This window comes from Boleophthalmus pectinirostris, unplaced genomic scaffold (genome assembly GCF_026225935.1).
Source record: "Boleophthalmus pectinirostris isolate CB_2022bp ecotype Guang Dong unplaced genomic scaffold, ASM2622593v1 HiC_scaffold_21, whole genome shotgun sequence".
Classification (NCBI taxonomy): Eukaryota; Metazoa; Chordata; class Actinopteri; order Gobiiformes; family Gobiidae; genus Boleophthalmus; species Boleophthalmus pectinirostris.
Genome location: NW_026571175.1, coordinates 18,585,271 through 18,597,357, shown reverse-complemented (window position 1 = coordinate 18,597,357; position 12,087 = coordinate 18,585,271). Strand labels below are relative to the sequence as shown.

General features: G+C 41.0%; 1 protein-coding gene across 1 annotated transcript in view; it reads left to right on the top strand.

Moving 5' to 3' along the window:
- Positions 1-148: 148 nt before the first annotated feature.
- gabbr2 (gamma-aminobutyric acid (GABA) B receptor, 2) overlaps positions 149-12,087 on the top strand; it is a 98,595-nt gene continuing 86,656 nt past the window's right edge. The window contains exon 1 of the mRNA XM_020932900.1: positions 149-463. Within this exon, the coding sequence (XP_020788559.1) occupies positions 149-463 (315 nt within the window). The remainder of the gene's footprint in view (positions 464-12,087) is intronic.

The following is a 12,087-nucleotide window of genomic DNA, read 5'->3' as shown; positions in this document are numbered from 1 at the left end:
TGCCCACTGCAGGGGCTTCTGCGGTGCTCGTCTACTCTGTTTTGTTTCCTCGACGGGTGAGCGTCTGAGCACTCCGGACGAGTGCAGGGGCTTGCGATGCCCGGTCAGTAAGGCATTGGGGATCATTTTGGTCACTGCACACGGTAGCATGGCTCCATCCCGATGGGACTGCGGTGGCTTGGGGATGTTCCTTCCGATGGGATGCCTGCTTCTATCTGCCCTACTCTTCCAGTTCGCCCTGGCCAAGGTGTGCAACGACCGCACCAAACACGGGCAGGACAACAACTGGTTTGCCAAGGACGGCGAGAACTTACCCATAATGGTTCTTATGCCAATGAACGAGTCTGCTCTGATGAGCAGTATCAGCCAGGGTATTGAGCCTGCGGTCCAGCTGGCCATCAAGCACATCCGGGAGTCCAGGAAATATACCTTCTCTCTCATCACAAAAATCTATGACACCGAGGTAAACATTACTAAAGCTTTTCACTAAGCTGCAGCTGCAACCGTTGTGTGTGTGCGCCTGTGTGCTGCGCTCGCGCTTTTGCCCGCAGCGCTCCACGGTGTGCGTTCAGCGGGGAAGGCAAGGGTCTGGTGTCTGCGCATGATGTAAAATCAAATTAAACACCCCTGCCCTGTAGCGGACTTATTGTCTCTGTGTAATGTCTGAATAGCCTGTAATCGAAGTGATGGGTGCAGAGTGTCCAGCATTCGGGATGTGGGTGTAGCGGTCAGTGTGGCGCAGAAGTATCCACGCGGTGAGATTTCATACGTGTCATTCATATTTGACCATAGGATAAGGACAGAGTTCATTTGGTAGGCCTACATTCTGTTGCGCAACACTAAGAATTTTAGTCACGAATCAGTCCATCTTTTAAAATAGTAATCATTCCTCCATGCTACCTGAAGTGGCAGTAGGCCAGTTGTTACGTTTTTCAGTTTCTTTATTGAAACGTACATACCCTGCATATGGTAGGCTATAGGTTACATATTATTTATATGAATACTTATATGAGGAAGCATCACTTCAGAATGCATTACAGGCATAGCTCCACTAAGGTTTGAAAATAATTTCAATATGATGCAAGCCTGCTCACATGTTTAGTAGACTTTTGCATGTGAAATCCTTCAAGGTTTCCCAGGCCATTGGCTCTCGAGTTTTAATGAGACATCCATAAATCTAGATCTGACTATGGTGCACTTTTACAGTTTGTTAAATTAGCTAAGTGAAAACTACTTTTGTACACTGAGATAGGGATTTGATTAGAACGGCATAATTCCCCCTATAAACATGCGTGTTCTGCTTATGTCAGAAAACAATGCATGAGTGCTTTGGTTGCTAGCAGTGCAGCGGTTGTGTTTGTGGGCACTGGGATTTAGTCTGGCAGATGTAAGTAATCAGTCCCTGAGCAGAGGCTCTTTATCCCTTTATCCCCTGTCAGTGGAACCATGGGGAGACCAGGCTGAGGTCCACCTCACCCCTCTGCGGTACAAAGATCTAGTGGCCTAATTGTGTTGTGTGAGCAAAGCCTTTAGCATTGACTAGTCGATGGGTGTCATACAACATATAAATTAAGATGAGGCGGCACATATTTGCAGGATTTGCTCCAAAGTCTGTGTATTCCAGGTGGGGGAAATGCAGGTTAGATTATATTGACTCAAAGGCCTCGAGCTGCTCCTCCTGTGTGAGTGTGGGTTTTAGTGTAAGTGAGCTCTGATACTGTAACTCTGCAGGCTTAGAGGATCAAAGCTTTTGTGAGGACAGGAAGCATTGGAGGAGGATTGATGAATGCATTCTGGGCTAAGCTTGGCTGCTTCTCGGGCTGTGTGACAAGTTAATGGGAATAGTGAAGTGAATACTTTGGGTTTGTTATTACATCACTTGATATTAGTTGTATATGTAAGTTAACTGTGACTCATAAAAACATATAGATTCAATGGGGGCTCTGTGGGTTTTCAGATTATGGAATGAGCAGTAACTGGGTGGCATTAGCTCAGTTGGTAGAGCATTTGTCTGCTGATCAGAAGGTTGGTGGTGCAAATGACATAAGCATAACTGTTTGAGTGGTCCCACAACCAACCTGTGGGTTGAGCAGTCCCACAGGTTAGCAATGCGATTCCAGCTTCCACAGATGAATGCTGTTGTTGTGTCCTTGGGCAAGACTTAACTCACCTCACCCTCAGTGCCTGTGTACACTGGTGTGTGAATGTGTGAGTGGTTGTGCTTGTTGTAAAGTGCCTTTAGTGCCTTGTAGGTGGAAAGTGCTATATAAAAATGTGATTGAAAATGTCATATACAATGAGTGCATGCTTTCCTACTATCATATTTCCATCTTTATGGACTTAGCAAAGTGAACACATGCACTTTTCATGTATTTTTTAAAGCAAATCAATATAACCATAGCAGCATTGCCTATACACTTTCTGAGCACAGTGCCACAGATACAGTATGCAGATTATATTGTTAATGCCATCTCCATCCATGCAGTACTCTAGGCCTCTTGAGACTTCTTACCATGACCTAAAGGTTTTGTAGATGTCCCCACATATAGATCTTTTCTCTGAGGAGAAAATTCAACATGTCACGTTCATGTTCACAGTGCTGAGAACACGGGAGGGGGTGTTTGTATTCAAGCAATGCAAGTTTATATGTTCATGTACCAGTTTATGGTTTAATTCATGGCATTTTCTAAACTTTCTCTGTATTTCTCTGTGACTGTGATAAGCAAAAATAACAGCATTTTGGATATATTCTTGCAAATCTAATCACATTTAGGGCTCTTGAGGTGAGGGCATTGTATAGCATGTCTCACTGGAAGACTGGGTTCCAGTGCTCAGTATGGCCCAGGGACTGATCCCACACCAGCTCTGGGATCAGTGGAGCAGACTACACAGAAAGTGCCACTGAAGCATTGGAGAGTATCATTTGTATCATTATGTAATGTCATAATGTCATACAGTTGTAAGTGTCTTATTGAATAGAATGATTTTTTTCTAAATAGGCCTGAGTCCTATAATTGTTGATTTTTTGTTTAATGCCAATGAGCTCTATGTCAGTCTCAAAGTCTCAAAGCTGAAAGGCAGATGACAGAGTCATTGTGTAATAGAAAAGGGTACAAAAATATTAGAACTTATATTAGAACATGCAGTATAACATAACAGAAGGTCTTTATGCTGTGACCTCTTTTTTCCCTTTTTCAATGGGCCAAATATAGAGCAAGAGTTAAGTTTGTTAGTGTTTGTAAAAAAAAAAAAGTTCTTGGACAACAGACAAACTAAGGCTCAGTAAATTGAATATTTGCCATTAGAGAGTAACTTAGAGCATACACTGCTGGTAACTATATTCAGCAACAAAATGTAGTAAAAGTAATCTGCTATATTTGTTGTAAACTATCAAAATAACTGTAACAGGTTTTTTCACTTCAGGTATTCATCCTTATTTCAAACACTGTTTTCAAAAAGCTGGATGTTGTTTGTCCAGCTGCTGGAGTGAAAAAAATTATGGAAATACGCAATTGTCTTTAGAAATTCAAACTCTGCATACACAGTGTTCATCCTGCAGAGGGCCAAACCAGCACCATGGTGAGAGTCTGCCCTGTGCTGTAATCACATTAAACTTTGTGTAAATCTGAGCCCAAAGCAGAATAGTCAGTCACCACAGGCTGAAGCAGAAGACAGAGTGACACATCCACAGCCATGTGTTTGACTCTGCTCAGGCTGCATGGTGGAGTGAGTGTAGCATGTGTGTGCCACTGTGCCCTGCTCCCGGGGGTCAGTGGCACTTAACATTAGTTCCCAGGGGCAGGGTGGTTGTCATGGCCGCAGCTGGATGTGTGGAAACTCAGGCAGGTGCCACAGATGCACAAACCCTGCCATGCTTTATGTTTGCCATACTCAACAACAGACTATGTTTTATGTGTAACAGCTCCAGTTCCTCCTGGACATAAAGCGATGTATGTGCAAAGTTGCACAATACTCATTAGCTTTTAGGTCACTATATCAGATGTGCAGTTTTGTTTAAAAATGAAGTAGTGAAAACATTATAGTGTGTCTGAATACTTTGGTGCAACATGTGCTTTGGACTGATCTGGTGGTTGGCTATCAGATCCACCACCTCCACCGTTTTAGCCACATCCGGTCATCTTCACTCGAATAGTTTTTATGGGATGATAGCGTATTGCCTCGCATATGTGTAGTTCAGGCACATCTCTCCTCTCATCTGAATGCTGTTTGTGGCTTTCGTCTGCAGTCTGTAGAAATGTAAAGCCCACTACTGTAGTGGAGCCAGTCTTCTCATGTTCTGTACAGCTCTACTCCATTCAGTGATAAACATCAGACCTTTGTCCATCAGCTGCTGCTTAGAGCGTTGCACTTCCTGTGGTGATTACTGAGGCCTTTTTGTAGAGACCAGTTGGTGAATGTATTGTGAGCCAGGAGAGATAACAACAGACAGATCTAAACTGCACTCATGAGCTCACTCTTCAAGTGGCTGTGCACAGATGAACATCATCCATGGTCTTTAGGAGCCAATCAGAGAGAGCATACAAGCATAGGCTTTACAACAATGATAAAGGAATTAATTATAAGTATGATTATAAGTATGCAGACTCTCCATTTGTAAAGCTCACACTTCTCCAAAACTTCAGCTGAGTAAATACTGAAGCAAGAAAATTTGACTTAAAATGTACACAAACAATGTAGACAAAGAGCCCATGTGTAGTAGAGCTGTAGGACCATGTCTGTGATTAGTGGGATCCACAGCAGCCGCTCTGCCTAATGAACTGTTACAGTAAGGCTGGAGCCTTTTATTGCCTTCTTTATTGGCCAGTGAGTGCTCTGACTGACCTGCTGCCTCTTTTTACTAGTCTGTTTCCTGTCATGGACCACAGTGTAAACAAGAGTTTACACTATGTTATTGAATGTACAGAGTGCAATATTGGTTGATATCAATTGATTATAAAAACTCTCAAGCAACCACCCTGTATTCATGGTCAAAGATACAGTAAGATAAATTGTGGCACCCATGTTTGAAATTCCAAGATAAAATGCAGTCTGGAGATTGAATGTCACTGGTCAAATGATGCTTTATACAAGAAGAATATTACAATGAATTCACCAAGACAAAGCAGTACATACATTATACACTACTAAGGCTTTACTGTGACACCAGTGACAGGTTGTTTGTTTTCAGAAAGATTGTATGCTGCTTTTCAGAAAAATCCCCTGTTTTACAGTGTACCTCGTCATGCATCACCTCTGCTTTTTTTACTGTTATTGTCCAGGGCTTTTAGTATCTCAGTTGTGACTGATATTTATAGTGAGCAGCGAGCACTGGCTGGAACAATGACATCCCATGTTCAGTGAAGGAGGGTTGCCCATGTGTTAACTCAATAGAAAGCAGTTGTAAAGTGAGTGAGATTTCATTATCGCACGTAAAGGGGATAATTCCAAAGGCCATCTGGAAGAGCAGAGGACATAAACCCCCACATACAAACAAATCTTCATGTTGCGCTGGTACCATGTAGGCCTACTGCTCAGCAAAGGCACACCTGCTCTCCAGAGTCCATTTACCCATAGTTTAGAAGTAAACCTATGCATTCATAGTAAACTGCAGTCTGCGTACATTAATTACTGCTCTTATTAGTATTCCTGTGAAAAATTAGCATAGCCATTAGCAATGCAAGAAAGCCCTTTGGGAAAAGATTATAAACAGAAAAGTAGCAAAGTGTAAAATAGAGCTGTTTCAGATGGCAGTGGAGCGCTGTGTGTTGCACATTTGGGCCATGACATAAAAAGAAGCAGCAGACCTCTGGTCATGCTGCCTTCTAATCTATGCAGATTGTGTAAAGGGAAATCCATTAGAGTAAATTAGGACATGGGAGACATTTATGTTGTTAATAGTGGCTCCACCAACACAGTACAACCTAATACATGTGTGTACTCTCCCTGGAGTTCAGAGAGAATGCTGTTGTGTGGTATAAATATTTTAAGGTGACGTAACAAACAATCGCCCCACACTGACCTGTTGCAGCACATCATCTTGTTGAATAAATGAACATGCAGCATGTATTAGATGAGTGTGTTTAAGCAGTATGAATCAGAATCACAGATGGACCCAAACCCTGGTGGTGACTGGCAACCATCCTCTACATAAATATTATCTATACCCCCCACTTCATGCTGTGTGCACTGTGCACTGTTGACTCGCTCACACACCAGGGACTTTCTATTGATTTCTCCAAGGTCTTTATGGTAGCATACTCTCACACTTTTACAAGTGGATTCAAAGTCTATGAGTTTCGCCTTTTTGCTTTTAGCTGTATGTTGTCATTAGTTTCCTTATTCATTGTTTTCACAATGAGAATTTCCTTATGAAAGAATAAAACCAAACTTTTCTTTCACATTGAATACACTGTATTACAATATATTGTGTGAAGTACAGTATATATGTAAATTATTAATGTCTCACATTTCAGTGTAGGCGTATTTTCTTGCTTTGAAGCATCTCAGTTGTTTCTTAAGGCAGCATGTCTATAGCTGAAACAAAGCTGCAAGGTTCAGGCCATAGCCTTTCTTCTTTCTGTGATAGAGGACAAAAGTAAATGCCAGCCATGTCTGAAGTAGGCTCTCCTTGTATAAAACATGCTATGACAGTCGAAAAGCTTTTAGAAATACTTATGGGAAAGATTACATCAATGTATGTAAGAAATATCATAGTCACATCTTTTCCTAATTATTTTCATGCTTCAGATAAAGAAAAAAATGTTTTCTCTGGACTGATTTTTCTAATCAATCATTCATATCTCCTAAATTACTTCTTATTAAGAATCCTCTGGCAGTCTTGTCACATGTCACAGTTGTCCCACCACAGCACAGGCAGGACTAAGAATAATGTTTGCGCCTATTCAGTTCATTTATTCATGAAAGTAATTGAAATATTTACGCAGCTGCTGGGACACTGGAGGCTGCATGTCTTCTGTGCTCAGATCTCACTCTGGAAATGATGTTTTATTTACAAATGGATTCCCCCACAGCACACACAACTATAATGACAGAGAAGGGTTTCAGTGATCAAATGTAAAAAACGTGGATCTGACTGTTACAAAATTAGGTGATAGTTGATAGATGAAAGGATGGGTTCCTTTGAATGTCTGTGTGGGGTGATACTTGCACCGTAGATTTGCTCTTGTAGGGTCCAGGCTGTGGAGGATGAGGAACCATAGCAAAATAATACTTGTTTTATCCTGAGACATAGAGGAAGAGCCTGCCTGTGGAGCAGTTGCCTCGGCTCATGTGATGCTGTTGTCACATGCTGTGGCTGGCAGGAAAACACCACCCACTGGGAGGAGTGGGCACAGGGGGCTGGGCATAGGGGGCTGGGCACAGGGGGCTGGGCAGCAGGATGCACTCAGGGTTTTTATCAAAGAGACAAAATAAACGCTAAAGCTGCTTGAGCTGCCACTTACCATCAGGGACCACACTGTGGAGTAGGGATGAAAACTGCCTAGCCTATTACATCAGTTCATTTGAGCCATATTGCCATATTTATACAATATATGTTCCATGGTTCCAACACCTGCTTTTTTTTCCTTCATTGTCTTCAGGTTTAGAAATCTAATGAACATTTTTGAAGATTTTTCTTGATTTCTATAAAATCTGTTATAATTTAGTTTTTGAATGTGGTCTGGGTTTCTTTTAGTTGAAAGGAAGTAGTCTTGTTTACACTCACCATTCAGTAATAAGTGCTATAGTTGTTATATAATGTTATAGCCCATGCTTCTCTTATGGATATATGGTGTGACAGACAGGGGAACACAGTACTGGTAGGTATCAGATTCTATAGTATGATGATGGCATAACCTCAGATGGGGGGCAAGAGTAAATTTTTCTATTGATAACATGGTATTCTCCCATGGTATTTTATAGTTTATAGTTTATATTAGTGACTAGCCTAGACTATAACAATTAACATTAACATTTCAACATACTGTTTTTAGTTGCCTACCATCTATATTATAGGTCCTATATGACAGTAAATTTATTCTTGTGAACTTTATCCATGTTATAATGCTGTTACCTCATCAAAAACACAATTGAAGTTGTATTGTGTTTCAGTCACATATGTTTGTGTAATCCTTTATTATTAGTCTGTCTTCTCCAAAGCTCAAAAAGCTCTGTTCCATGTTGTAATGTTATGTAGTGGTGACTTTCAAGTTAACAGCTACTTTTCACCTTTTGTTAGTAGAGACTGGAAATTCTAGGGCTGAAATTATCCAAATGAGGGTGAATAGAGTTTAAAAACACAGTGGGGCACTTCTTGTATGTTGGGCAAGAATTAATTATGTGCTTAAACAGCACACACAGCACACAGCACTTGTGTGTTAAACATGTGAATGAAACAAAACACAAACAAAACACTTTGATGAGGAAACATTATAACATAGATCAGAAATTAGTGTAATAGGGGCCCTTTAAGTATTGTTCTCAATGTCATCTGAAACCCGGTAATACATATTGAGTGAAGCGTACCCAAAGAATAAGCTTGGCTTTGTTGCGTTACCTCTCCCTGTCCAGCCGCAGCACTGGCTCCCTTTCTGCTCTGGGATGATGTGAGGAGGTGCTGACTCACATATCATCATTATTGGCCTGGGGATGGCTGTGTAAAAGCCCGGGACCGCACTCCTGTCATGAGCCTGATTATGGTGAGACTGATTGATTAACCCTGCGTGGATGGGGCCTTGTCATTGTGCAGGCAGGCCAACACCTCTGTGGGACCTCCGTTTGTGAATGTTTGTTTGTCCTTGCCTGTTGGACTATTGATCATCCCCCAACTCAATCAATCCCTATTGGTGCACATGTTCCTCGTATTCACATGTTCATCTTGAGAACAGGCTGGAGATTGTTTTGAATGTGATGTATGGTATGGAATGGTATGTATGGATAGTGTCATTTGTGTGTGTTGTTCATGTCCAGTGCTAATATTAAATCCAGGTATGCCAATGGTGTATGTGTTTTCAATTCATATGGAGGTATTTCTGTAAACAAATACTGTATAAGAAACTATTATCCCCCCTATAACATCTTTAAATTTTCCCATGCTCTGTGCACAGCTATTTATAAGGAAATCTGTCCATCTTTGAAAAGTAGCTATCTTGAAAGAAGTATACACTCATGTTTCTCATTATGTATACAATAGCAGTGCATTCACATCTGGTATAACACAAGTAGATTTATTTTATTGGACAGAAGGAACCTTCACATCTGGCCACCCTGTAAGGAGGGGTCTAAAACACTTCAAAGCTTACTCATCAACAGATAGCTTATTGTCAAAAATGAAAATATCTCAAATATCATCCTAAAATCTATTAACTTCCCATTTAATTAGTGAATAGCTATTGTCACATGCTATGCATAAATAACAACAGTTATAGTTACTATTGTTGCTGTCACACACACGCTGTGCTTCTTCTGTGCTTGAAAAGGGGAGGAGAGAAAGAGATTTCTTGGATTTAATCTGCTGCTAACTTTCTCTGAACGGAGCATTAAACTGCTCGGCAAAGTCTGAGCCCGAGTCACTATCTAATCTGCTGATTTGGCTCTGGAAGAGATTAAGGGTTATGGTTTAGAATGAGAGAGAGCCAGAGAATAGCAGAGGAGATGAGATGTGGGAAAAGGCAGGACAGATACAAGGTGCTTCAGAGGAAGAAGAACGCAGATGATTAAGAGATTGTGTGAGATGAGGAAAAAGGTAAAATGGTTTGTTTCAGCTGCAAAAACCTTTGGCTTTAGATCTGTATGAGAATAGCATTTTTGTCCACTAACTAAAGTTTTGCACTGAAGTATAGTAATTATGCAAGGATAGGGGTCATTTATAATTACCACTATCTTTCTGCCTATTCTCTACATTACATAATCATGTTACACAGAGTTATGTACGGCAGTGGAGCGTATAATGTACACTTTGTAAGCATTAGTCCATTGATAAAACAGGCACTTGTACATAGGCTTTTTTCAGGACCAAACATAAAGGGTACTCCATGTTTCTATGGTGAAATGCAGAGGCCGGTCCCCAGTTTTCTCGCCTGGGCAAGCCCATTCATTTGGCTTATAGTGCCATGAGTACAGTAGCTAGTTTATTTATAGCAGCCATCCAAAGCGCAGTCTTCTGGCCAGTTAACAGCACTAGTGTGCAGTGTAGTGTAAATATAGCATCTTGCCCGCCTCTGTACATCATTTTCCTAATCTCCTCTTCTTTCTTTGCTTTAGCCCTGACACTCTCTAATAGGCACATTGGCATCTGTGTGTGCACCCACACAAGACAACACTCGCATCTGTACATATTCAGCCTGCAGCAGCTCTCCTCTTTAATTGGATCTATTTCCTGTCAGCGCATACCTCAGTTGCACCCAATGTTGTACCTCCTGCACCTCAATTTGCTCCTTCGTCTAAACCAATGTTTATGTTTTGAAGAATACAGTACATTTTTAAAATAAGCTCAGTATTCAAATAATGGTATATACAAGTAAATGAAGAAGATGTGCATTTGTGTGTTGTGGCAGTTAGAAGCATTGCTAACATGAGGTGTTTTAACCTGCAGAGCTGTGGTGTAGAACTACTATATTGAGTTGCTAAAGTGTCTGTGTTTGTTTGGTTGCTTCTTTTGTCTATGTAAAACAGATAAAGACTTGGCAGCAGGCCAGATGTGGAGTGATGAAAATTCATTTTATTGACTGTTTTTAAAAGAAAAGTGTAAAATGAGAACAAAAAAAGTGATAATTAGGCACACCTGAACTTAATTTTAGGCCATAACTTTCAGTGAGAGAGACACAGCTCAAAGCCCAACAGGCCCAGCCTGTTCCACACCAGCGCCTACAGAGACAGGCAGCACAGATGACACTTGTGCAGACCAGACCACAATCCAGCAGCCACCTCCTGTGTGCTTTCCTTGTGTATGCCATTTCACTTTTATATCTGTAATGCAGTGGCCTCATCTCAGCTCTGAGTCACAGCACTGGTTTATTCATTAGAGCCATCCTCTTAGTTTCAACAGCACAATCAGGTTTCACTTCAGAGCTGAACCATTTTGACATTACTTTGTGTAGGAGATTTGTATGTTGTATGTATCTCCTTAATCCTGTTTCCTCCCTGAGTTACCTGCTCAGGAGTGCCTATTAGTGGTGCTCCGTGGCTCAGCTGATGCAGACACGGATCAGAGGGCAGACAGTACAAGTCCCCACTGGCAGCGCCTGATAAAACATCCTGTTTCACCACCACAGTACTGGCTACTTCTGCTCCAGTCATGGACAAGAGGGACTGTGAGCAACTTTGTATAGTCTCACCCAGTCACTGATGTCAGAAATCTAAAGTCCAGTTTTTGTCCTGCTAGAATAAAACAAACATAAATTTTGGTTTAAATTAGGGAGCTTCCTTCAAACATCTTAAAATCAGTGTTTCTGCTGTAATCTTCTCACCTGTCATCTATGACAATTGGTTGAATTGTCAAAATGCAGATGCAGAATGCAGTATCGTCTTAGTTTGTAAAATCCACCATGTAAAAGTCTTCTCTAATAAAGAACAAATAATGAAGGAGAAGTTATTATTTTTATCGCTTCAAAATGTGGTGGCATTATTACTAACTTTGTCGGTTGTCTGTTGAAAAGATCCAAAACTAAAAAATAAATATGAAAAAAAGTCAAACCAATTCCTTACAAAATATTATTGCTTTTTGGATTTTTTTTTCATAACACTGTGAATTGCCCATAGAGTTTTTATTTTATTTTCATTTATTTATTTGGAAAAGGGATAGTATATATTAATGAACATATGTATTGGCCAGCTACTAGCCAGGCCAGTTTCATCTGTTCCCACTGGACAACTGATGTTAACAGAGAGGTTAACATCGCAAAGAACACAAAATAATAACACAAAAATAATTTCACAAACATTGGGACCACAGCCAACAGGAGCTTCACACTGGCAAAAGGCAGCAAATGAAACACAATACAGGACAGAACAGGACAGGGGCAGACAGGAGCAATTTACAACCGCAGACTAGTGTCACAGCCCCCACACCCTATGGCCTCCATACCC